Genomic DNA, 25,443 nt, shown 5'->3' on the forward strand with positions numbered 1-25,443 from the left:
CGATACTTTTCTTCTCTTTCAGACACAAGAAACATAAAGATTTCTTGAACTTTACATGTAGTTATTTATGACTCCTTACTAAGATGATATAACAGTGCAGTTTAAAAATAATCTTGTTTTACTGTCACAACAAGTTGTGGATTAGGCATTTACACTCTGCCCGAGTCTGAACGGATCAGCTGGCTGTTTGTGGCGCTCTAAACACTTTTCGCTGACAGGGATGTTCAAGAGTACCTTTGGTGGTCAAACTATGCAACAACAACATTCAGAACATGGTTGAAGATGTTTCTTCTGTCTCTTCTTTACCTTTTACATTTTCATTTATTGGCCATTAAACTATTATATATTGGGAGGGCTCTAATAATTCAGCTGGAAGAATTAAGCAATAAAATACTAATGCCACTCAGCCACAGTGGAACTTACAATTTAACATTGGAAAACTACCTTTTTAAAAATGTTTTCATTATTGCCTTTTTAACTCTGCCCCTGGAGGGGGAACAGGGTATTGTTTTTGGTATGTCTTATCTATTTGTTAATATTACAGCAAAACTACCAGAGTAATTCATACCAAATTTGCATGAAAGATGGCCAGTGCCCATAGATCACCTGACTACATTTATTTTTCCATAATTGGGTCAAGGTCAGAGGTCAAGTTTTTCTGAAAATCTCTCCAGAACAATGTCACCTAGGATCTTCCAATTCACACACAGATGCATCTACTAGAAATCTTGGTCGCTTAATAAGACACTTGGGTAAGCAACATTTGATCATCTCTGAAAGAGTTTATATTGATAAAAGGTGTTTATTTGAACTACACCAATTTTATTTATGTCATGTCACTTCTCTTTGCTTGTAATGTCTATAACCTCCTTTAAAATGGATCATGACAGCACAGCACAACACAAGAATTTATGTGTTAGAGATGTGAATAAGTTCCCATAGATTGTGTAAAAGATATATTTATATACAGTCATAAGTTAACTCCCTAAAGAGGTCCTGATAACATGGCACCCCTGATTCTAATAGGTGTTTAAAGGTAAGATGGATGTTGGGCTAGATTTTGCATAATTTATCTGTAAGCACAGAATCAAGTGTTTGGATGGACTAATATGCCAAAAAGCCAATGCTTTACATTGTATGTACTTAAATTTTTTATGCGTAAAACTGTGTAGCCTAGCTGAGCTCAACTTCTTGAGCCGTGGGTTCTGTATGGCTTTGATAAAGTCCAGCAGAATGTGTACGTGAATGAACTGTATTCACCACAAAGCCTAGAAAAGCCGGCTTTGCTCTGTATACCGTCAGCTTTTCCCCCCGAGTGCACTCTTTCTGTCTCTGCGTGGCTGCAGCGTTGTTGCTCTCTCAGTTTGAGAGCCTTTGCGCTGGTCCCCATACACTAGCCCACGCACGCACGTGACGTCATACGTCGCCCCACCCACATATTTCTGTAAACCACCTTGCATATGGAAGTATGGCGGCCCCAGCTACACAACTACTACTCGGCCAAAGTTTACTGCTAAGATTTTCACGTGAAAGCGATGAATAAGTACGAGAATCAAGGCTTCGGTAACGAAGAGCTCGGCGACTGTGAACAGAGAAAAGGACTTGTAGAAAGAGTCGTCGCTCTCTGGCCGGCTGAGTTGCCTCGATTTGCCTTGATTGAAGTGCCTCTTGGTCCGGGTACCGCAGGGGAAGAAACTCCGCAAGACGGGAAAAGTGGACACGGAAGTTTGAAACCAACCGTGGCTTTGGAAAGACCAGCTGCAAAGTGTTAAAAGCGTGGTGACCAAATCATGTTTTTGTGAGACGTTTAAGTGCACTTGTCGGCGGTTTCCTTTCCAGCGAGCCAGCGACAGCCAACTGTTGCCTGCTCGGTGTGCGTTTGAGGGTCTGGCGCTGCATACCACCAGCAGACGTTGGTTAGCATTCATGGCTATCGTCAACATTAGCTTAAGATCACCAGCTAACAAGCCATATAAATGTTTCTGTGACCGTGTAAGTTTCTGTACACACTTTTTTTTTTAACTCCCTACAGCGTTTGTAACTATAGCCAAAGTTTGCTTTATGTGGGACTTTCACTTCAGTGTCTGTTACTGATGGTTAAATTATAATTTTTTAAAGGTTATGGCTGTCAATACTCACTACTTTTCTTGCATTTTCTCTTCGTGAATCATTTTTAAATCTACCACTTGTGTTTTGTTGCTTATCAAAACAACGTTTTTGGATAGCTATGACTGTAGCTTAAATTATATTTAGGTTTTTAATGGATATAGGTTTTCATTTGAAGAGCCATAAACAAGAGGCAATTTAGTTGACGTGCAACTTAAATACAACAGGGCAAAACGGATTTATGTATTGAAGGAAGCACCTGACAACATAGTCACAGTGAAACACATTAAAATTAAATGAGTTAAGATTAGCATGCAGTGTGTTACTTGGCATGTAAACTACCCAACACATTAGTTCTAGGATTTTATTGTGACTTTAGGGTCATATCTCTTTGTGTGTTATGAAATCATCACTGAATCTTGTTTTATTTTTCTCTAGATTTCTGTGAAATGTTCTGTGAAGCACTCGGGCTCGATTAATGCATGATAAACAGAGACATACTGGAGCAACACTGATTTGCATTGGTGACCTCCATTGCCTCAACTCCTGGAGAGGAGCGCCTGGGCCAGGGGAAGGGACTCCTGCTGTTTCCCAATCTCCTCCTTTACTGGTGGGCAACTGAGTCCAGCTTGGAGAGTCCCGGCTGCGGCCTGGCACCCTGCCCTTATGGGGCAGCAGCCGGGGAAGCTTGTAGGGGACCAGAGGAGACCCAGTTTACCGGCCTTCATCAAGGGCACAAAGAAAGAATCGTCACGCCATGGGAGCCCCTTCTGTAATGTTTTTGCTGTGCACGGTAAGATCAAATGTTGATAATTAGATTTTTATCAAGTTACTTAGTGCTTTGACAGCAAAAGGATTTCTCAAACTATATTAGGTTTGCTTGATAGGGGAAGTCTTGATTGTTGAGAAGTGTGCATTTTACGCTTTTTTGAATATCTTGTGTGGGCATTGGCCTGAAATCAAACACAATAAAAACTCTCTTTGTTGTGCTTGACCCTGCCTGTGACACACATTGTTTCAGCGAAGTAAGTCACATAGTGAAAATGGTAAACTGGAGCAACCACTGCATCTTTAGGAAAATGTTGACTATAATAGAATTGACTAATAAATAAATTAAGCTAAAATGAATTATGTAATAAGGGCAGACATTTTTGTGTCAAAACTTAACAAAGGGAAACATTATAGTTGGTTTGATGTATCTGTACCTGTTTGCTCTCGGTCTGACAGCTGATTACTACTGACTGTCATAGCTCCTATCAAGACGCATAACAATTGAACTTATTTTTTTTCTAGCAAGCCTAGTTCAACCAGTTAACATGATTTATTTTACGATTTCAACAGGAGAATAGTTTACACTCAACACTTTACAAGAGGTAGCTTAAAGTCTATTAGACATATATGTTTCTAATAATATTTTCCTCTCCTTTTTTTTAAAAAAAGATGGAAGCAATATTCTAGTAAGTTTAAAAAAATAATCTTTTAGTTGCACATTATTGAGCTTCTTGGGGACATAAGAAAAACCTTTAAACCTTCAACACAGTCTTTAAAAAATCTTTTTCAAATGGGTGCAACATGCTGAGTGTTTTTCTGACTTTATAATTTCAGACACAGATTCAAAAAATGCTTGCATTAATGGATCTATTTCCACCAGAAAGAAATAGATGAACTTTGTAAGATGACAGAGTCTGCTGCTCTGTCTCAACATGGAGTCACAGCTGTCTTGTCAGGGGAGGTGCACCTAAGCCATACATTGTATTTGACTGATGACATGAATGAAGAACAGTCAGAAACTATAAAGGATGCCTACACTGTAAAGGAGCTTCTGTAGTGGTCAAGCTCAACAGTGCCTCCTCCTGTGTTTATGCGGCATGGTGTTATATGGTGTGTGCTTCAAAGTTCTATGCAATATATTGTTGTCTTGGAAAATATGGTTCCAAATCCCAACACATGTTTAAACAAATCTTGACATGTGAGTGGTGAGTCCAGGAATGTTTGGTAGTAAATAGACTTCAATGATTAATGGATTATCAGAGGTTGCAGATGAATTTTCATGGTCTTGTCTGAGTGAGCTCAAGTTGCACGAGGAAAGCATTGTTCCGCCACACCTTTGAGAGCCACGTTTGCCTCTGGGTAAGACTGGCATGCTGTTGGTGCAGAGCCTCACCACACACGAGATAGATCTATTACCTAGATGTGTCATCTTTGTGTTTGATGGGACGTATATCTTTTAGTCCATTTAAAGCAGTCTGCAATTGTGTCTTTGCTACTGCTGGTTTGAGCCTCTTGTTTTCGTTTCCTGATGCTCGATCAGATCACGTTTCAGATTGCAAAAAGCAGACTTCCATAGTTTAAAAATATTACTCGTAAAACTCTGTGGTGACGTAATTCTTACTTCGTGTTTTGTTTCGGTTCATTGGTAGCTTATTATTTACCAGTCTGACTTGGGGAATAACCGTCTTTGGCCAAATGTGTTGCCCAGAATAGCTCAAGTTAAAGTAGCAAAGGTACAGGAAGGCTTGGACTCTAATCAAGATCAAAATAAGAGATGGATGATAGCAGGAATTTTAATTTATGTCTATAAATGTTTCTTATTATGTTTAAATAATATCCAGTGAGGGGTTAGAATCAAACGAGGTGAATTATTGCTACATTAAATATTTCTGTTTTAAGAGCAGACCATATGTTGATTGTGAAATTCTTGGATGATATCAGGGTTCAGAATAACAATATGGCTGATGACCAGTGTTGATACTGATGTTATTTTGTTATCCGTTTCCCATTTTTACAAAGTCTACATAAGTACCCTTTCAGCTCATCGTGCTTTCTTTGAACTTTTATGTACTGATGCAAAGTCATTCCTCACTGGCATCTGTAAATGTCACTTTATCTTATAGTGGTTATCTTTTGTGTTACTGATATTGATACTGGCTGTTACATGGATGCACCCCCTATGTAAGTCATCAGTGGAAAGAGAGGTCAACAGAAATTATCATTGTAGAAGAAAAGTTTTAAAATAATGGGAGGGCTGCAGAAAAAAAAGATAGTATGATTTTTAATCATTGAATTGAATGTGTATTATACATCTAGCTAAATGATAGGTTTACCAAATGTGTCTTTTAGCGCTGTGATTGCCTCGGCAGGATTGCTTTCCACTGACTAAAGCTTGCATAACACAGAGGGGGACAGGACATCGAAGGTCACACAAACAGAATAAAAGTGTGTGCCGGTAAATGGATCAAATTTGGCAAAGGGTCATTGACACGGGGCGTATTTGTTTTCCCTTTCTGCCCCTTTCCTCTTGCGATGTGCAGGTTAGACCATAAGAGGGGATGTGAGTCATAGTACAAAGAGGAGGGCAAGATCAACACATGATTTTATGTTTTTTTTTTTGTGTGTGTGTGTGTTTTTCTTCCTGGTGAGACAAACTAGTTAAAACTAGGATATCCAGAACCATGCTGCTTCTCAGCAGGCAGGTTCAGACCTCTGCATGCAGCTGCTTGGGAAAGAGATGGAGGCAGTAAGGGGCAAGCAAAGACCTGTTTCTGTTCTCGGCACTTTTGCATACTGTAATGTGTATAGGTATGTGCTGCACAAATTGTAAGGACTGAGCAGGGTAGTGAATTTACTTGAACCGTTGCACTTTTAGCTACTTTCTAGGTGTGTGGTTCAGATTGCTGAGTTTCCTCTTAAGTTTAACATACAACTATATGGTTCAATGATTGAATTACAAGCTGCACTATGTTAACAGGCCTGTTAAATACAGCATGACAGATCTACTTGGACCAAAGTTATTATAGCTAACCAAAACAAACTGAAATAAAATAAAAAAACAAGACCTAAATCCCACCCCCAAAACCAACTAAAACAATATTACACATTTATAAAATAACTTAAGTAAATGTGTGGGTTTTCTCCAGGTTCTCCTACTCCAAAGTAGGGCTACACTTTTATGGCCAAAATTATACATGATTATTGTTCTCCTTATTTACCTAAATTTAGTGCATCTCTTAGAAGGAAAAAAAAAAAAAAAGTATCAAAACTTAATACAAAATTACATCAACAGCACATTACTTTCAGTTTTGCATTTTGTTATATTCCTATTAATTATAATAAGCTGTTTATTCACCCGATCTTAGATAATCTCCTATAGAAGTAAAATATTATTTGTACCTGCTACTATTTGGTGGTGTTTTGGCAAATGGAGCACCTCTCAGCCTTTTTAACCTTGCGTGGGTGGACTGATGCCAGTGGGTTGAAGACATGTACAATTGTTGGTTTTTACTGCCATTTTGATGATATATTTCATTTTATTTCAGTTTTAGTTATATAGCGCCAAGTCACAACAGTCACCTCAAGACTCTTTATGCTGTGAGGTGAAGACCCTACAATAATAAGGAAAAAACCCCAACAATCAAACTATGAGCAAGCACTTGGCGACAGTGGGAAGGAAAAACCTCTTTTTAACAGGAAGAAACTTCCAACAGAACCAGGCTCAGGGAGGGGCAGTCATCTGCCACGACCAGTTGGGAGTGAGGAGAGGGAGACAGGACAAAAGACACACTATGGAAGAGAGCCAGAGATTAATGATAACTAGCGATGCAATGCAGAGTCGTGTATAAACACACAGAGAAAATGAAAAAACCGAGTGAAGAAACACTCAGTGCATCGCGGGAACCCTCCAGCAGCCTAGGCCTATTGAAGCGTAACAAAGGGAAGGTTCAGGATCACCTGATCCAGCCCTAACTATAAGCTTGATCAAAAAGGAAAGTTTTAAGCCTAGTCTTAAAAGCCTAATCCAAGCTCCCATCTTGGATTCTCCTGAATCCAAGCTGGGAGCTGGGTCCACAGAAGAGGGTCCTGAAAGGATCCTCAGTTATTCATAGATTATATAGAAAGAGATGTTGCAACAGTTTGAAAAGATGAGGCTTTCCGGAAACAGCAGCATACCATTATATCTGTGTGCAGATATAAGCAGTCTGTACTCTAAAGTAGTTCACCAGATTTTCAGGTCATGTGCCCATGGTTGGTGTCAGCATAAGCTTTTCTTTAGTTGAAGATCTTCTCTTTTAGATGTTCAAGTGACTGCTTTAAAGCGCACCACTGTGTGTGTCCACTTGCAGGCTGTAAGACATGAAATTGCTGCATAGAAAGATTCAAAAGGATGATTTTCTTTTGTTTTCATTCCCTGAAATGGGAAAATGGAAATAGGACAGCTGTGAACATTTTGGAGGCTGCACAGTGCAAAGAAAAGAGGTTCTAACTTTTTAAGGCTTGCAACAATGTTACCTGACCATACTTTAATATTTGCAGTCCCCACATGTTGGTGGTATAAAAAGGAAAATTTGCCCTCTGGTGGTTACATTTATTTAAGGAGTGAAGTTGAGACGCAGACGCCATTTCACATTAAAAGCATATATAAGCATATTTTTCAAAGTTAGCGTTAATAATCTCTCTGTGGGCCAGTGTTTGGTTTGATGAAAAATGACATGGATAAGACAGTATTTGTTGTGAAAATATATAAAAGAAACAACAATAATGGAAGCAGAAAGAACAGTTAATTCAGCTGAAATTAGTACTGGAATAATGAGTCTTATTAACATCATATATTTATTTTTATCACAGATGTAATACACCTAGCTTAAATATAAGTTGGTTCTTTTGCTATAACATTTGTTTTGTCAGGAAAATGGCATCATGTTGTCTCAGGTATAGTTAAAAAAAAAAATTGACATACAAGGGGGTGCACTCAACACAATTACATAAGTGCAATTTCAAAGCCAATGCAAAACTTTTTTTTTTTTAATGGAAATAATGTATTTAATCATTACAGGTTTTCAAAAGAGTGTTTTGTAATGCTGCCATTTTGTTCATACCGATTCTTTTTTTGCAAACAGGATTTTATAAAAGACGTTGATTTGTAATTGCAGGAAAATTTCATGTGTGGGCAACAAGAAGAGAACAGTGCCAACCTGTGGACATCAGCCACATGAGTTGGGTTGCAGAAAATGTATGAACCTCTTGCACGTTGTTACTTGCTTGGATATTTGTCAGCGTGGGCACAGCAGGACTTTTCTTCCTACTCATTAACTTCCTTCACCCCACACTTTTTCATTGTTTGATGCCTGAGGCAGGCCTGGCAAAACTTCAAAGTATGTTCAGGACACAATGAAATGAAATGATGTCTGATTGTCTTTTTCTGCTGATTTCTGTTCTGTGCTGTTCTGTTCTGCAGCAACACACTGTCCTAGTTAACACAGAAAGAATGTCATCATGGGTAAATTAATAACACTGACTGTGTTGTCGCAGACACGACATGTTTCAAATGTCCCGCCGTTCGCAGACTTCTGTTAACAGGTGCACCAGCGGCGATGGCTTGGTGTTAAAGGGTTAATAAGCCAGCCACTAGAGGTGGAATCACCAGAGACCCCGTGGTATAATATTATCATGATGCTTTCCTCCAGATACGATATCATTGTGATTTTTAAGCATTTTGTGATATGCTAAGTGTTGCAGGAAGATATATTGTGACATTACCTTTAAACTTTAAATTATATCCCCAAAAGTAAACTTTGTCAAGATCTGTTTCATCTAATAACGTAACATCTTTAGTCTTTTTGTCTCATTTCAGTCATTTTTATTGCTGGAAAATGGGATTTTCATGGAAACACACTGTCAACACTGTCATAAATGTTGTATGCAGCTGAAAAACTGAGCTGAATGCAAACATGGGGCCTGCTGTAGTATTACAGGTATTTTGAATGAGAGTCAGCAGCCAGCCAGTCCTCACTGAGATAATGAGCTGTTACAGACACATGAATATACAGGCCGTGACGTTCACATGTTGTAAGTTAATGCAACTCTCTCAGCTGTACTCAGCCTTTCTTCAACTTTACACGTCACTTCTCTGTACAGCTGTGTCTGTGGAATAAAAACATCCCAACTGTATCACATGCCTGGGTTCCATACCCGGGTATTTTGAGTGTGTAACAAAAGCTGTTGATTTGCGTGGATGCATAAAGTAGGTGGTTGATATATAGCTTGCTCTGAATTGTGAAGTAGCTTTTTCAGGGTAAGTGTATCCAATGTTGGTTGGTTTCTCTGCTGAGCTGTTTTAACGTTTGCTTTGTGGTCCTCGGCTAATGTCACAGGATGGTGGCACGCGAGATGAGCTCTCCTGTTTTTGTAGTATTTCCAGAATATTTTACTTTCATCTGACACTACTTGCAAATCCAATCTGCAAACAGCGCTCTCCTGAATCTTTTTCCGATGCCGCTGTCTTTGTTTTACTAACTTCCTCCTGCACAGCGTCTGTCATTTCTGTTGACCTCACCAAAAAAACCCAACAGTGTCACCTAGAGGACCGAAAAAGCTATTAATTTTTTACTGTTCAAGCTCTAAAAAGTTACATTTGTATTTGCATTTTATATAAGATATTTATGTTTGCTCTCCCTGTATTGATACAATATTGTCACTCAAAATATTGCGATTCTATCTATACTCTGTTGATGACCCCCACCCCAGCCCTGTAAATATGAAAACACAAAGAGATGGCTCAGATAAGTCAGGATGAAATATGAGAATAAATTTATCTCCCATACAAAGTGTGTGTGTATGTATGATAAAGGGAGCCTGAAGATGTTGTGAAGATGTCCTTTTGTGGCACAGATGTCCAGAATATAGCAACTTCCAGCAGGATAGATAGTCATGACTGCTGAAGATGGCATTCTCCAGCAAAATATGCAGACTTGAGTATTTATAGAAATTTATAGAAATTCAGTTTTGGCCAGTTGATGTTCCTTGATCTACTACAAAGGTTTTGTAGTAGCTCAAATAAAAATAAGAAATTTGCAAATGAAGAAGCTAGTAAACATAAAGTTGTGTTAGAGAGTGGACCATAACAACATCTGATATGTGTATTTTCCCGCAGCAGCTGCATTCAGCATGTATGCTGTGAGTCCATTTCTCTTGTAGTTGGTAACTGACTCTTTTTTGGCTGGAACTCGAGGAATCTATACAGTCTAGACACCAAATCTCCTCCCATGATCCCTGTGGGTCCTGAAGATGGGAGGAGGGGTGTGTGTGTGTGTGTGTGTGTGTGTGTGTGTGTGTGTGTGTGTGTGTGTACCCACATGCATACCCACAGAGCAGGCGCCTCATAGTAATGCTCATTCAGGCCAGCTGTTAGGCCCCTGGTGGCTTTTCCCTCACCATGGCTGGTCCTGTCTCCACATTAATGGGCACACAATCCCACACAAAGATCTTGTGCAACTTCCAACTAAATGGACGTTTCTCTTATCTAGTGTTTAGTTCCTAATCTTGGTATTTGATTGGTGATCTTGTCACATTATCATACCATGTTGGGAAATGTGAGTATCTCAAAGGCATTTGCCCCTGTTTGAATGACACATTGCTGATTAGTAAGCGTTTCCTCTCTCATTAGGTCTTGACCACCTGGAAAAGAGTCTGCTTTGTTGCCACAGTAGCCAAAGCAGCTGTGTGTATAAATCAAGGTACAGTGTGCCTCAGTAGTTTTCTCTATTGCGCTGAGGCGGCACAGTTGTTTCGGTTTTAGATCTTTTCTAATGAGCAGGCTCACATTGTCAAGAGGTGAGTGATGTAGACATTGTTTGGATTTTTCCTTACAAAGTGCATTCATTTAAAGTTATTAAAAAAAATAATTGTTGTTCCTGATTTAACTCTTACTTCTTGAAAGCCTACTGGGAGTAACCCTTGAAGCTCTTTTCTGAGCTGAGCGGTCTGTCATATTTCAGGCCTGTTTATAGAACTGGGTTTGCATCAGAAGTTAGTGAGGGTGGTCTCTGCCTATGCAAGGTGACGAGGTGTCAGAACCCATCATTGTGGGCACAGGACAGATTGTCAATTGTCGTCCTTATGGAGGAAAGACTTAAATGGGCTTTTCCATATTTTAACATGCCTGTAGAAAGGAGCGCAGATGCCACTGTTAATGATATGTCTTAAGCCGTGATTAGTTAATCAGTATTAGGGCTGCAACGATTCATCGATTAACTCGATTAAATCGATTCTAAAAATTTATCGACACAAATTTACTGTGTCGATGCTTCGTTTAAACTCTTCAGCGCTCAGCTGTCTCGGTGTAAGCGGCGCTCCTCACTAGCATTAGCAGCATTAGTGCTGACGTTTTTTGTGGGTTTATTGGGGGCTGGCAAACCAACATAGAACTGCATTACCGCCACCTACTGGACTGGAGTGTGAATCACTCACGTATACACAAGCACAAATTCTAAAAAGCTCTCCGTCGCTGCGATGGATTTCATTTAACACAGAGTGGATCATCACTAGAGTTGCCACCTGTCTCGTAAAATACAGAACCCCGTATGTTACGGGACTCCGTGGAATACGGCTCCGTAACATGCCGTGTTCCGTACTTTACGGGACGGGTGGCAACTGTCGCTGACATGCATTTCCACGCCTCCACTACTCTCTGTGTGTCTGTGTGTGTTGTGCTCGCTGAGAATTTCAGCTGCTATTTTTGTCTTTACTTCAGCTGTAGCTACCAGAACTGGTTTGCTAGCGAGCGCGGGCCATTAGCACTAGCGATGGTTCGGTACCGGAAGGCCCGCCCCCCAGGACCGAGGGGCTCCTTCAAAATATTTTTTATACTTTAATCCCTTATTAGTGACTAAATATAGACCTGCAGTAGAAACGTATTTTCGAGAATGCTTGTGAATACAAAGCATTACACCATTACTCACACATGCGCCATGGCTCCCGCAGCCACTAGTTTTTCAAAACACTCATAGCAGGCAGCGGTTTTAACTGCGCAAGCGCAAAGAGGCGAAGCTGTGACGGTGAGCTTAAGTAGTGAAAAAGGAAACGTTTTTCCAGCGTCCAAAACAGCAGCTTTTTCTTTTAGTAACCACCATTAAATCTGTGAAACAGCTGGAGGTCCTTCATCAAGCACCTGATCAGCAAGTGTTAAGGTGAAGAAAAGAGAACTTTGTAGCTGCTCCATTCACCGCTGTTTGTTCACATGGCGAGAAACTACATTACGGAAGTTAAAATATGCAGATAAACTGTTAACAAAAAAAAGTATTTCTTATCCGATTACTCGATTAATCGCTGGAATAATCGATAGAATACTCGATTACTAAAATAATAGTTTTATGCAGCCCTAATCAGTATACACAATACCAGCAACAAAGCACCTAAATCTCATTCAGCTGTCATGACTGATGTTATTTTTACCTGTGCTCTTTCTTTACTGTCCAATTGTTTTCCATCAGAAAAGGCCTATTGTGTAACGGCTATCTGACCAGTATGATGATGTCATTAATGGGTTCTGGCCAAGGCCTCTACATCCTCCAGTCTGTTTCTTGGGGAATAACATGTAGGTGATATGTTGCTCTGGGGTGTGTTGAGTAATACTGTCTGTTTTACACAGTAAAAACAACAACAACAAAAAAAAACAAAACAAAAGAGAGAGAGTTGAACACAGGGCGAGCCACAGCAGTGGAGTGAAGAATGCGACCTCTTTTGCATTCCTCTCTCAAATAACTGGTGTGATCCCCCTTTCTGTTTTGCAAGTTGTTTTCCATTCAGATCATGCTGTATATCACATTCTTAAAGGGGACGTATTATGTTCTTTTCTGACTGCATGTTTTTATTGTTGGAATCTACTTGTGTAACTTTGCATGATTCACAGTTTAAAATCATCTTAAACTAGGTCGTGGTGCAGCCCCTCAGTTTAGCCTCTTTTTGAGAGAAGCTGTTTTGGCTCCCCTACCTTGTGTGTTTTTTTTTTTAAAGCCATTTTCCTTTTACCTGGCTGTTCTGTGATTATGATATTAACACATGATTATGATATTATCATTAACATCATGCAGAACCAGCAGTAGAAAAAAAAAAAAACCTGTGAAATGGAGTGAGCAGAGCAGCCTAAGCTTTTGGCTCACAGGGATTTCTTGCAGGTATGCTGACCTCATTATTTGAAACATTGGTCACAGTTCATATGAGCCAATCCAATTCTCCAGTATGAAAGAAAATATGGGGAAAATGTAATAGGTTCCCTTTTAACGAACTACAAATTGATATGTATGCATGCTTGCATATAATCAAGTTAACCTAAAAAAAAAAAAATAAATAAATAAAAAATCCAAATGGAAGCAAAGAAAGGAAAAAATCACCAAGGCCAAACCAAAGCTTAAACCAAAGCCTTTTCCATATACGTAGGGCACACAATGTTTTAAACAGAACAATTGAAAGTGTATGCATGAGGATTTAGGACAAACAATCCGGTTGAGTCACTGACTCGCACCCTGGTTTTTGTTATTCGACTTCACTTCGGCATCAGAAACACCGTGTTATGAAGTCTCGGCTCGTGAAGCCCTGTTTCTGACTAGAAAATAAGTATTTACCGAACCATCTGTGTTTGTTTAAAGCTCTCGTAGCCAAGTTAGATTTTCCTTGCTGATTGCTCAAACTTGAATCGGCTTCTTTTATGAACGCATGCTCGCAGTCTCCTCTGTCGCAGTGCAGCACGTGCGATCTTTGTTCTTTGCGTTCCATCTTATCTCCCCGTGGCACATACAGACAGTGCTTATAACAGCGGTGTGCTTACAGAGAACTTCCAAGTTGAGGTAGGAATGCAGCGTGGGAGCTTGTCACCACCTGGTTCCATAACACACACACACACACACACACACACACAAAGCTCCATACCCAAGCAGGCAGCCCCAGCTGTTGTTTTCTCTGCAGACAACCTGCTACCTAGCGTGCCAGCTCTTTCTTTTAGTAAACAGTTTGGCTTTTCTGGTCAGAAATTCTCCTTGCAGATGATGTGATCAAAGACAGACATGAGGACAGCGTGAGCTGACATTAGGGCATTTATATGTGGTTGGTGCGCCTCTGTTTGTCTCTTAAAAAAAAAAAAAAAAAATCAAGTTAGTAATTTTACTTGAGCAAGAATAAGCCAAACGCTGTTCTCATAAGCATTGTTTGGCTACTTTCATCATTGTCTGATTTGTTTTCTTTTTCCCCTCCCCTGTCCAGTTTATATAGTACTGGTATGCCGTCCTGTCCCTTTGTGTTGTAGTAGGCTCCTCTTCATAGAGCTTTAAGAGGGGGGGGGGGGGCTGCAATGCTCACTGCATCTGGATCCACTTAGACGCTAAGAAGAGCACAAGCACTTCCACCACTGCAGCCTGAAAGTCTCATAGCCCGAGTGGCTTGCCTGTGTATCTGTTGCTGTTTTTACTCCAGTGGGCATACAGACAAATGGGTCTTTCCCCAGGCATCTAAATAATGTCTCTAAGACATGTAATGTTGATAGTGGGAAAAGAGTGCACAAAGACTTTTTTTCTTTACTTTATAGAGTGTGTCTGAGCTCTGTTATCACAGAGTTGTCTTTATATGTTACCCAATGATTTAAACCCAAAAGTGGTAATATAGGTTTTTGTGCTAATACACTCTTTTCATTTCTGTAGCGCTGTAATCCATCTACTCACATGTAACATTTTCTGTTTTCTTTGCAGCTTTCTTTTAACTTCCTGAAAGTTTGGCTTTCCTATTCCTAATCTGTGCACTCACAGAATAATTTGAGATATTATTTTCTGAAACAACACTAGATTAGCACCTTCACCCATCTTCCCATATAGGCATAGGTTGCTATTTCTGAGTAGAGCCCATTTGCCTGGCCTCTCCTCTCTCCTGTTAACTGCTAGACATTTTCAACACAGATGATTAGGTCGTCATTTTAAAAGCGACAAGTGATGGATTGTTGTGTATATTCGACCTGCCTGTCTTGTTTGCTCAGTGTAAGAAATTTTAACTCTAGGCTGTCATCCATATGTTCCAGTTCTCTGCAGGTTTGCATAGTTATGGCCTTTATGCAAGGTTTGCATCTTTCCGGGACACGCTGGACGGGCCACAACACTCCATCATGTGGAAAAATGAGCAGAGGTTCTGCTTAGTCACCTGATATGAGTTGCCCTATTTTGCGTCTGTCATCATGATAAAATGGTTCTTTCATTCCTGTTCCAATAGGTTGGCTGGGTTTAGCTGCCAGACCGTCTGTACTGAAGATTGCTGCAAAACTGAGCTGTTGGTGTACTCTTAACTGATCAAATGAGAGGGAAATAGGCTAGAGACACAACTGTACTTGTATGGTTAGTTTCCCTTCCATCAACATTGTTAACTTATTACCACCTGCAGCTACAGCCACACTTCTACAACTTTAACCTTGAACTAGAGCAGTGACTGCTTTCTTCTTAAGTGTCCATTCTCCCTGTGGAGAATTACGAGGAAATCTAAACCCCCTAACCTCACGAGCTGGTCTGCATGCCTCCGACTCTCTGGCTGCATTCTCTACAAGGTCCTGAGTAAACAGACATATGTGTACGCACATGCATGCACGAAACCTGGTTCTTGAGTGTTGGATATTTAAGTACACTTGACAGATGTGGATCGCCTTGGGTGCTAAATTGTGTGGCAATAAAAATTAATGCAAAATTGCTACTTCCCATGCTGTTTTACTCAGAAAGAAAGCTTACATGGTTTAAATGTGTGTATGTTTTTGTTCCATAATGTAGATGTAAAGCATTTATGCTAAATCTCTACACACTGGATATATTGATGTCTGTGCTGTCATGTGTGCAGGAAAGAAAACAGGCAGATGACTATATTCTCTTATCAGCTCCTCATTTTCTTCCATTCTCTTTTCCTGTTTTAATTTATCGGGCGAGTTAATGTTATATCTCGGCCTTCTCTGCTTTAGCAGACATCATCATATGAAAATGTTCGTAGCATCTTTTTCAGTGCATATTTTGGGAAAAGCAACAGCAGAAAATCTGAGTGGATCATGTCAGCATTACCTGAACACCACTGCGCAAGCAGTTTGAATCTTATTATGAGGGAGCTCATCCTGTGCTTCAGGTTTTAGAGAAAGGCATAAGGAAAGCAGGAAGGGGTGGGGGTGGGGGGTGCATGAGAAAGAGAGGGAGAGAGATAAAGGGCCAGAAGCCATCTCGTGGGTGGATGTACGTCAGCTAACTGTTAACATACTAGGTTCAGATTATAAAACGCGAGCGAATGATTCTCCTATGATCTCACTTCCAAACAATTTGCTTCATGTTTCTCCATCTGCAACCTTTTTTCCGTTTTCCTCCATTTTTATAGCCCCTCTCCTCTTCCCCTCATCCTCATCGCCCCAACACTTTGTGACTGCGGTAAGTTAATGGGCCTTTCTCAGAGTCAGAGGGAGCCTGCATTTCTTCTTAATTGGTGTTTTGGGTGGTGCATGAGAGGAACACAAATGTTTGCCATACCAGCACTGAAGCAATGATGTAGGGCCTAGTGGCATGTGACTGAATGAGTGTGTTGCTTAGAAAAACAGTGAGACTTTGCCATGTTGAGCGATTCCCATAATTACTAATGAGACAAACAGACATTACAGTATTGTGTTGAAGTACTGAGAGTATCATGATATCTTGTTTTGTGAGAGTCCTCTTAGTTTAAAATTTTAAAAAGCCAATCAGAGTTTGGCTGACTTTTGGAGCCTCCAGAACACTTGTCAAATAAAATTTAAATAAATTTAAAAAATCACTACAATTTACACTGGACCGTTACATGCATTCATTTTTATCCTTTCTGTGGCACCAAGTATATCTCTGTATTTTGAAGCTTTTTTTTTTTTTTTTTTTTAAGCCGTTTTTTAATTTGTAAATCTGGAGGTGAGTTGGAACAAAGAGAGGGTGCTTTTCTGGCTGGGCAGGGACGAGAAAAAGTTGAAAGACATCAAACAAATCTGCAGTGCCTGGAACAAAGTGTACAGTGGCCAGGTGCGCGCTGTTAAAACAAAAATAATACTAAACAAAACTGTCATAACAAAGTACTTAGGGGTATTTTCACACCTATAGTTCTTTTACGCTGATCAGAATCAGTTGAAGAGTTTGTGAACTTTGTTTGATTTCCTTTCACACTCCAAACCACATACGAACATTCATTATTAGCCAGGTGTCCCTGGGGCGGGAAAGAGTAAATGCAAAGAGGAGGTACTGTGTTCTGGACTAGTGGGTAACATGGAGAATTTACTCCCTAACATTCATTTCACTTTGCAGCTAGTTGCTGCAGTTTGTATACTTGTCTGTGGTAGCCTGTCACATCCCAGAATTCAAAGCATGCCTGGCTATGGAAAGGTATTTAGCTCAGACTTAGCGTGTAGACACGATAACTCTGTTCACATCTGCATAGGCGAGCCGCACATAAACGAACTGGACTAAACTTAATTGACTAAACAGTGCAGGACCATAGACTGTATAAATATTTTATTTATTTTATTTTATTTTTTTAAATATCCAACAAGGGGCAACTCCTCTGGTTGGAGAAAAAAAATAGAAGTCCAGGGGAAAATCGTCCTAGATCCCCTTCCTCTGTGACCTGAGCAAATCCTTTCCCAATGACTTTAGGCTTAATGGTTAGTTTAAGATCAAACTGAATAAAACATGGAGCGCATTTTGTTAATTATAAGTGAGAAAATGAAGATTATCCAGGGTATGCTAATTGATAAGTCATTAGCCAGTAAGTGTGGGGTATCTTCTGTTTCACAATCAGGTCCACCCCTTCCTTGTTGCGTCCGGTTTAAAAACATCCGGATTGCAACAGCGGAAACACTCACCTCAAGGCTTTTTAACGGGACTTCACTAACTGCTGACGTCACAGTGGCTACGTCCATTAGTTATGCTGTCTATGATTTAGACATAGACAACTTTTATTGCAAACACAGTAACATAAGTTGTCATTGACCTGAGTAATGTTATGCTCACTTCCTGCATATCTCCTCCTCTGCTCCCTGCAGTGGAGACTCTCACGCTGAGCTGAAACAGCACAAGTGTGGTTGGATGACAAGAGTCTTCTACTTGATTACAAAATTAAACCCCTAATAGTATAAGGCTAAGCACAGCGTGGACTCCTTCCTTTGCTAATCGTATGATTTCTTGCCTTTAAAAAAAAGTTTAGTGGACATGTTAACAAAATTAAAAGCAATTTTTATCTGAGGGGGTCTTTAATAACCTCTTTGCTTTCTCCTTGGCAGCATCAGTCTATACATTACCTGAAGCGTGCTTTGCCACATGCAAACTTGCTCATAAACCTAGCCAATTATAGCTTGCACAACATCAGTCTAGTGCTCAGAGTTGTTTAGAAATATCCATGTTGTTTAAAATCCAGAGTTAGCCTTATCCTCCTAGTCTTCACCGGGGGGGGGGGGGGGGGGGGGGGGGTCAAAAAATATGTCATAGGGCGAGAGGCAGGGTACAACCTGAACAGGCCACCAGCCTGTCGCAATTTTATGGGCAATTTAGTGTATTTAGTACCTGGAGGAAACCCACGCAAGCACAGGGAGAACATGCAAACTCCACACAGAGAGAGGGTGGAATCGAACCCAGGCCTTCCAGATGGTATTCTAACTGTGAGGCAGCAGTGCTAACCACTGCGCCACCATGTCCCCCTCCTAGTCTTATTTCTTTTATTCTTTTCAAACCACAGTTGCCGTTTTGGTATCTGAATATTATAATGTTGCTGAATCACATTATACTGAAAGGCTTATTTAGTCTGTCTCACTGACATATAGTCAAGTGAAGAAGAAAGTTTTCACAGGGCTCTGTACAGTCTTATGAAAAACTAAGTACACCCTTAATGCTTCCACAGGAATTGAGAGGGCAAATAGCATCCAGTTGGCAGTTTGCTGGGCTGGAACATTCAGCTATGTGTTAACACAATACCACAATCTACCCGGGATGGATATTCAGCAAATTCACCTGAAGGTCAGATTGTGCAATACTCATAGAAACAGCAAAAAAGCCCAAGATCTACATCTCTGACTCTACAGGCCTCAGTTAGCATGTTAAATGTTCATGACAGTTCAATTACAGTAGAAAGAGACTGAGCAAGTATGGCTTGTTTGGAAGCCTGCCAGGAGAAAGCCTCTAAAAACAACATGGCAGCATGGCAAAATTGCATTGGTACAGCACCATGTTTGGCAAAAACCAAGCACACCATCACCTCATTACCAGCTGTCAAGCACGGTGGTGGAGGGGTGAAATGTGGGGCCATCTGTCCGACAGCTAAAGCTTGGCAGAAATTGGGTCATGCAACGAGACGTGTTACAATGGTCTAGTCAAAGCCCAGACCTCAATGGGATTGAAATGCTGTTGCAGGACCTTGAGAGCGCTGTGCGCTCCAAAGCAACTTAAAGAAGAGCGGGGCAAAATACCTCCAAAACAATGTAAACCTGATAAAGTCATGCAGAAAATGATTACTTCAAGTTATTGCTGCTGCTAAAGGTGGTTCTATAAGCTGTTGAATCCATGGGGTCTACTTACTTTTCCATGGGGAAAACTTTATTTTGACTGCATGGAATAGTGAAAATATTAGGGTTTAACAACATACAGTCGACAGTATCCCTGACACTCCTCCTGTGCATTATGGCCTCCACCTAGTCAGCAAACACCCACATGCCTGGGCTTCCTATCTCTGTATTCAGTCACCTACATACGGTCAAGAATGTGTGTCATTTATGTGGAAAATATTTGCCAGGGGTAGTCAGCAGTTAGTAGCTGCTCTGGTGTCTGTAGTGGTTTCAGGCTTCAGTGTAATGACCAAAGGTCTTCTCAGGTCATATAACGTGATTGGACAAAATAAAATAGAAAGTACAAATGATTAAAAAGTTAATCAAAAGTTGCAATAGTTTTTGTGCATTTATCTTGTTTAAACTTTTGTAGCGATCTTGCCATATGTTAGGCAGATAAATGCATCTTTCTCACTTGTGAGAAATGAGATGCGTCATGATGAATGATGAAAACATATTAGCAGGACACGTTGAGCAGAATCGTTTTTTTTTTTTTTTTTTTTTTTCTTCCTTTCGCTCCCTGTTCTACAATAAATGGTGATTTTGATGTAGGGTGCCTCAATAATACATTTTTGTTCTTGTGCAGGTTTAATAGTAATTGTTTTTCTTTTCCCTGTTGAGCTAGTTGATATGAGTTGAGGTCTATATGTTGAAAAGAAGAACTATAAACATGCAGGTTGAAATCTTTTAAGATATTTAGCGTTCTAGCTTTCACACACACACACTGGTCAGCTGTGGCAATATATTTTTGACTTTTTTCATGTGACTTCATTCAGTAGATTTAGTTCAGTAGTGTTTCTTAACCTACGAATGAGTGATTAATACAGAGATATCTGGGAAACGATAGAAGAGAGAGATGTGAAGTTATCCCGGCAACTTCTGCCAAGGATTCTTTTTTCTTCTAGATATGGTCAAATGAGAGACCCTGCCTCAAACCACAGAATCACACATGTTTCTCTTAAAAAGAAAAAAAAACCCTACAAGAGCCAGTGACAGGCTCTCATTTTGATTAATTTAGATATGTTGCTTGCTTTATTCCCATTTTTCAAATGACCTGTGGTGAATGAGTGGCGTATGAAGTCCAGAGACCACTGGCAGAAGTTATACTTTTCTCCCTGTTGATTGAACACTTTAGCTATGCCTTTAACAACCTGTTTCCAGAACAGATTCCTCAACCTGTAAACATTTCAGACTAGAGAGAGAGAGGGAAAACTGAGAAGAGGAGCAAATGGCAGAAAGATGAAGAGGGGGGAGGGGATTTGAGCATTTGAGGAGGAGCGTCTTGTAATTATCCTGTGACTTCAGCAGAAAGAAAGGAGGAATATTTTAGAAGCATACACCATCTGAACTCCTTTCATAGTTTGAAATTAGAGCGTTTGACTCACATGTTGGCATGGATTTTGGGTGCTGGTGGGGTGCTGTTTGTATTCTTCTTGGAGAGTGTGTGTGGTAGTGGTCTCTCCCTCCTACTTTTGAGGTGGGAGGGCTCAGCTGATGTCATTGAGTGCAGCAAGCTGAGCCTGAAAGAGGCTCTTTGTTGGCAGCTGTAGCACGAGTAGTCCTGTGCCTCAGATACACACTCACACAGGGGACTGGAGAGAGGAATGGCACTGCACCCACGGCCCTGCTGTCTACTCAAATGACAAAGCTACAAGTCGAGTAGTCTTTTGGACCAAATCTGCGCTATTTTTAAATTTTTTATTTGGTTTTAATTGTCCAACAGTGGAGGTAACCAAACGCTCTCTAAAGTGAAAGAGGGGGGAAAAAAAACATGGAGACGCTCATAAGGAAAAGTTGGTAGACTTTGCCGGACAGCGGACTCTTTCTGTTTCGGAAAGGAGTGAGGAGAGAAAGAGGATATATATCATTTGGAAGGACTCTGGGAAAAGCAAACCTATATACATTTTTTAAAACTTGGTGCTGTTTCTACTTTTCTAAGGTTTTTTTTTTTCTTCTTTTTTTTGTTGGACACATGTAGACAAGAAACGTTTGAGGGACATCTGGTTTTTGAACAAGCGACAATATTTTCAGCGTGAAGGGAAAGAAAGCAAATGAAAATGTTGGAGATATGCCTAAAATTGGTGGGGTGTAAATCTAAGAAAGTAGTGTCGTCGTCCTCCAGCTGTTACTTGCCAGGTAAAGAAATCAAGTTTTGTCTCTCTCTTGGGCCTTTATTTTTACAGTTTACTTTGGAAAAAGATGAATATCACAGGGGAGCTATAAGAAATGAAGAAAAAAGTAGAGGCTAATGAACACAGGGGAAGGAGAAAAGGTGAAGGATCACCGTGTAAAAGCCCAACAATCATTTGAGTTCTGGAAAGTGAAGAATAGGGAGGGGAAAGTGGAGATCAAGCTCATGGGAGGGTTAGCGAGCCCAGACACACTGGCTAGCTGGAGAGGAAAAAAGTGGAAAAAGAGACTGAGAAGAGAATACAAGGAAATCTGACTCCTGGCCATGTCCCACTTAACTCTCGTTTATGTGGAGAGGGGATCTAATCTCAGTCTGCACTCTCCTTTTTTTTTAACTTCTCTGTTGTATTACACCACTTGAATGTTCAGTACTCCCATAATGAAGTTAGAAGATAATGAAGGGTTTTTTTTTTTTTTTTCTTTTAACTTTTTTCCTAACGTCATGCACAGTTGATTTCCGGATAATCTATGGAGCACAAGGGGATTTCAAAGAAATCCAGGACACACTGGGTGCTGTAGACTGCACAACCAAATGATTTAATACAGTTAATAGTAGTTGTACACCCCCCCACTGAAGTAAGTGATATTGGTAAAGACTCCCTAATGGTTAGACCTTATTGTAAAAGGCACAGCAAAATCTCCTGATTATGCCTCAGGGAGGCTGTGCTTGTCTTTGATCCATGAACAAAGCAATTTATTCAGCACTGCTGGAATAATTGTATTCCATGGACATAATAGCAGGAAGATTGTGAATATGTCCTGACAGCTTAGAGTTTTAATGGCGTTTCCTCCATGTGTAATTGTCTGCTTTTTCACCTGGTTCCCTGCTTCTCCCGTGATCATCTTGCTAACTTTTTTTTTTTTTTAAACCAAGACTACTTCTGGTTGCTGTTGCACCAGCTAGTTAGTTGCATTTGTAAACTGGCTCGTTAAAGATAAGTGGAATCACCAGCACAGTTTTCTTTCTTGCACCAGTATTTAACTTGCAGTGCATTCCTACTGCTGATAGAAGCACAGTCATAGCTATGAATTCTTCAGGAGTTCCTCACATTTTTAATCATTTCGACTGTCATCTCAGTAATGCAGCCAAGACATGCTGTAATTTCTCCCACTCGATGACTGGAAAGAGCTGCAGTCTGATATGGGGGCTGCTCTCATTCTTTGTTTTACCTCCTATTTTCATATGATTTTTCTTTTCCTCCTCTCTCTGTGTTGGTCCATGTGTCAGCATGCTGTCACCCTCTCACATAGAGCTGCAGCATTTGTGGCCTGTATAGTGGGCATGTGTGGCATGGGCTGTTAAGATCTGCTGCCCACATACTTTATGACCAGCCCAAACTGTCTGCAGTTTTTTTTTTTTTTTTTCCCATTTGGCTCATTTTCCTATCTTGCTTGATCTCTGGTCTTAGCTGCTTTGAATCTGGGCTGTTTTTTTTTTTTTTATGTTAAAATTAAGCTTTGTAGTTATGAATGAATGGCTGACCATCCTTTGAAAGGTTTACACTTTAGAAAAATGACAGAACAAGTAGTTCTAGGTGAGTTTCTCACCAGCTCTCATACCAACCAGAGTATGAGAACCAGAGACAAAGTATTTTCCTCAAAAATCAATTTGGTGTGTTGTCACAGTTGAGCTGTCAGGTCCTTTACCTAAAAGAAGCAGCACATTTGGTTCTTGTCTCAGTGTGAGTAGGCTGGTGAGCCTAGCTTGCCAGAAGAGTCTGTGTGAAAGTGTTTCATCAGACTCCAAATACATTGTTGCCTGGAACTTGTCAACAGTGTCATGTGACGAGCTGTGGGCCTGATTACTTTGTGTAGGGTTATATTAGTTTACTGCTGTATGTTAAATATTTTAAATAATTTAGGTTGTGAGGAATTTGGAAGTCATATCGTCTCCAACTGTGACTAGAAAGCTCGCGCATTACGCAGTCACCCTTAAAGCCTATGCTGAAGTGCTGCTATTGAATAACAGTCACTTCTTTGCCCCAAACTGTTATGGTATCTTTCCCATATTATTATTATTATTCTCCCCTCTGCTTTAGATTCACCAAAGCCAATTCTATTTCTGTAGTAAATCAAATTGTGGTACTTTTTTAAAAAAATGTTTTTACTCCATGATCTCATTCAAACCAGACAGATCTTAAAGGGACAGTTGGGTATTTTTCTTCTGGGATGCAGTGCTGTTTTATCCATCTGCAACATTTTGGTGTGAGTTGTCCAGTTTTGGAGATATTTGCTGTAAAACTAAAAACATTCTGGCGTAGGAACTATTTTATTTTCTACCTTCATCCAACCAAATCTATCTGCAAAAGGAAACACGAACCTGTGACCAGCGGCTCATGCTAGAGACAGCGTGACAGGATGTAAATAATAATGCCCCCCCCTCGGTTGAGTTGAGGTGGATTTCTACGTCCATGTGGATGTAGAAAGTGGATAAGAACACTTTCCTCTTTAATTGCATATAGACATTATAATGATCCAAATTCTACTTAGCAATATTTTATTGATTTTTGCCTTTAGGTTACATTACTGCCTTGAAATTTAGCTGTCTTGTTGTATGAACCACCCTAACTTCCTCCTCCAAAGCTGGAAAGTGCCTTTAGACTATTGTTAGTGTTGGAATGGGATACTTTTTTCTGTTACAGGAATTTCATAGATGCAATAGTGGAAAATTGTCTAATTTCACTTTCATTGGGGCAATTAATCAAATGTGTTGAGCCAATTTTTGATTTGTCTGCAGTTTTTCCCTTGGGTTAGAGGCATAACTGTTGCGTAAAATTACTAAATCACTACATAAATATAAATAGAAGTCAGAATATGTTTTCTGCTGTTACCAAATTAGATGTTTTCTTAATCATTCACCCTTTCAGTCAAACATTTGGCCTCATTTCTGAGAACAACTAGTACACACAAATGCTGCAGTTGCACCTGTGACAATGTGGTAATCCACGCAGGACTTCTGCACAAAACAAAAGGAATTGTGAGAGTAGTGAGCAATTAGAGCAAAGCAAGGAATGTGGGAATATGTGCTGTGGAGGGTTTAAAGTTGCAAACCAAAGGGAAGTGATGCACGACAGATTTACTACCCTAGCATTATTATAATCTATCTATAATCTGTAACATAATTTTAAGTGAAACTACTTTGAACTTGAAATTCACCCATTTTGCGTTCACAGAAAAGATCCATGCTGAAATGTATTCTCATGGTCTAACATTTTGGGGGGGGTGATTGTCCTCGTATTTAGAAAATTCAATCTAAGCAGGGATAATCCAGGAAATGAAAAGTTGTAGAGACATGAGGGACAATTTGGGTCACATGATTGGCCTCTTTACTCTAATTTCATGGTGGGATCACGACTGATGAAGCAAAGCATGGCTGAAGGGGATATAGACAAATATAAAATGACAAATGGAGAGTTCTGAATCATCTAGCTTGTGTGTGAAAATACTTCACAGGGTCGGCGCACAACTTGTAGTTTCTTCTCAGCACTGCATAATTATTATTAATTTTTTATTTTTTGCTCATATTTCATTTAATACATGTGTTCTGACCGGCTTGTTGTTGTCCTTCCAGAAGCGCTCCAGAAACCAGACATCGAGGGTCAGGGTCTGACAGAAGCAGCTCGTTGGAACTCCAAGGAGAACCTGTTGGCTGGACCCAGCGAGAATGACCCCAACCTGTTTGTTGCCCTCTATGATTTTGTGGCCAGTGGTGACAACACACTAAGCATTACCAAAGGTGAGGGGGGAGGTTGTTGTTGTTTTTC

The 25,443-nt window shown here is 40.1% G+C and overlaps 1 protein-coding gene across 2 annotated transcripts in view; it reads left to right on the plus strand.

Annotated features, from left to right (window-relative positions):
• Positions 1 to 1,456: 1,456 nt before the first annotated feature.
• The window catches only part of abl1 (c-abl oncogene 1, non-receptor tyrosine kinase), a 33,452-nt gene continuing 9,465 nt past the window's right edge, over positions 1,457 to 25,443 (plus strand). The window contains exons 1-3 of one of the 2 annotated variants that reach the window (XM_030742488.1): positions 1,457 to 1,992; positions 2,545 to 2,899; positions 25,251 to 25,415. In XM_030742488.1, coding sequence (XP_030598348.1) covers positions 2,773 to 2,899; positions 25,251 to 25,415 — 292 coding nt within the window. In that variant the 5' untranslated portion in view covers positions 1,457 to 1,992; positions 2,545 to 2,772. Of the gene's footprint in view, positions 1,993 to 2,544; positions 2,900 to 21,010; positions 21,626 to 25,250; positions 25,416 to 25,443 lie in introns of those variants that run through there. The other variant, XM_030742489.1, reaches the window with a different exon arrangement.

This window comes from Archocentrus centrarchus, chromosome 12, assembly GCF_007364275.1.
Source record: "Archocentrus centrarchus isolate MPI-CPG fArcCen1 chromosome 12, fArcCen1, whole genome shotgun sequence".
NCBI lineage: Eukaryota > Metazoa > Chordata > Actinopteri > Cichliformes > Cichlidae > Archocentrus > Archocentrus centrarchus.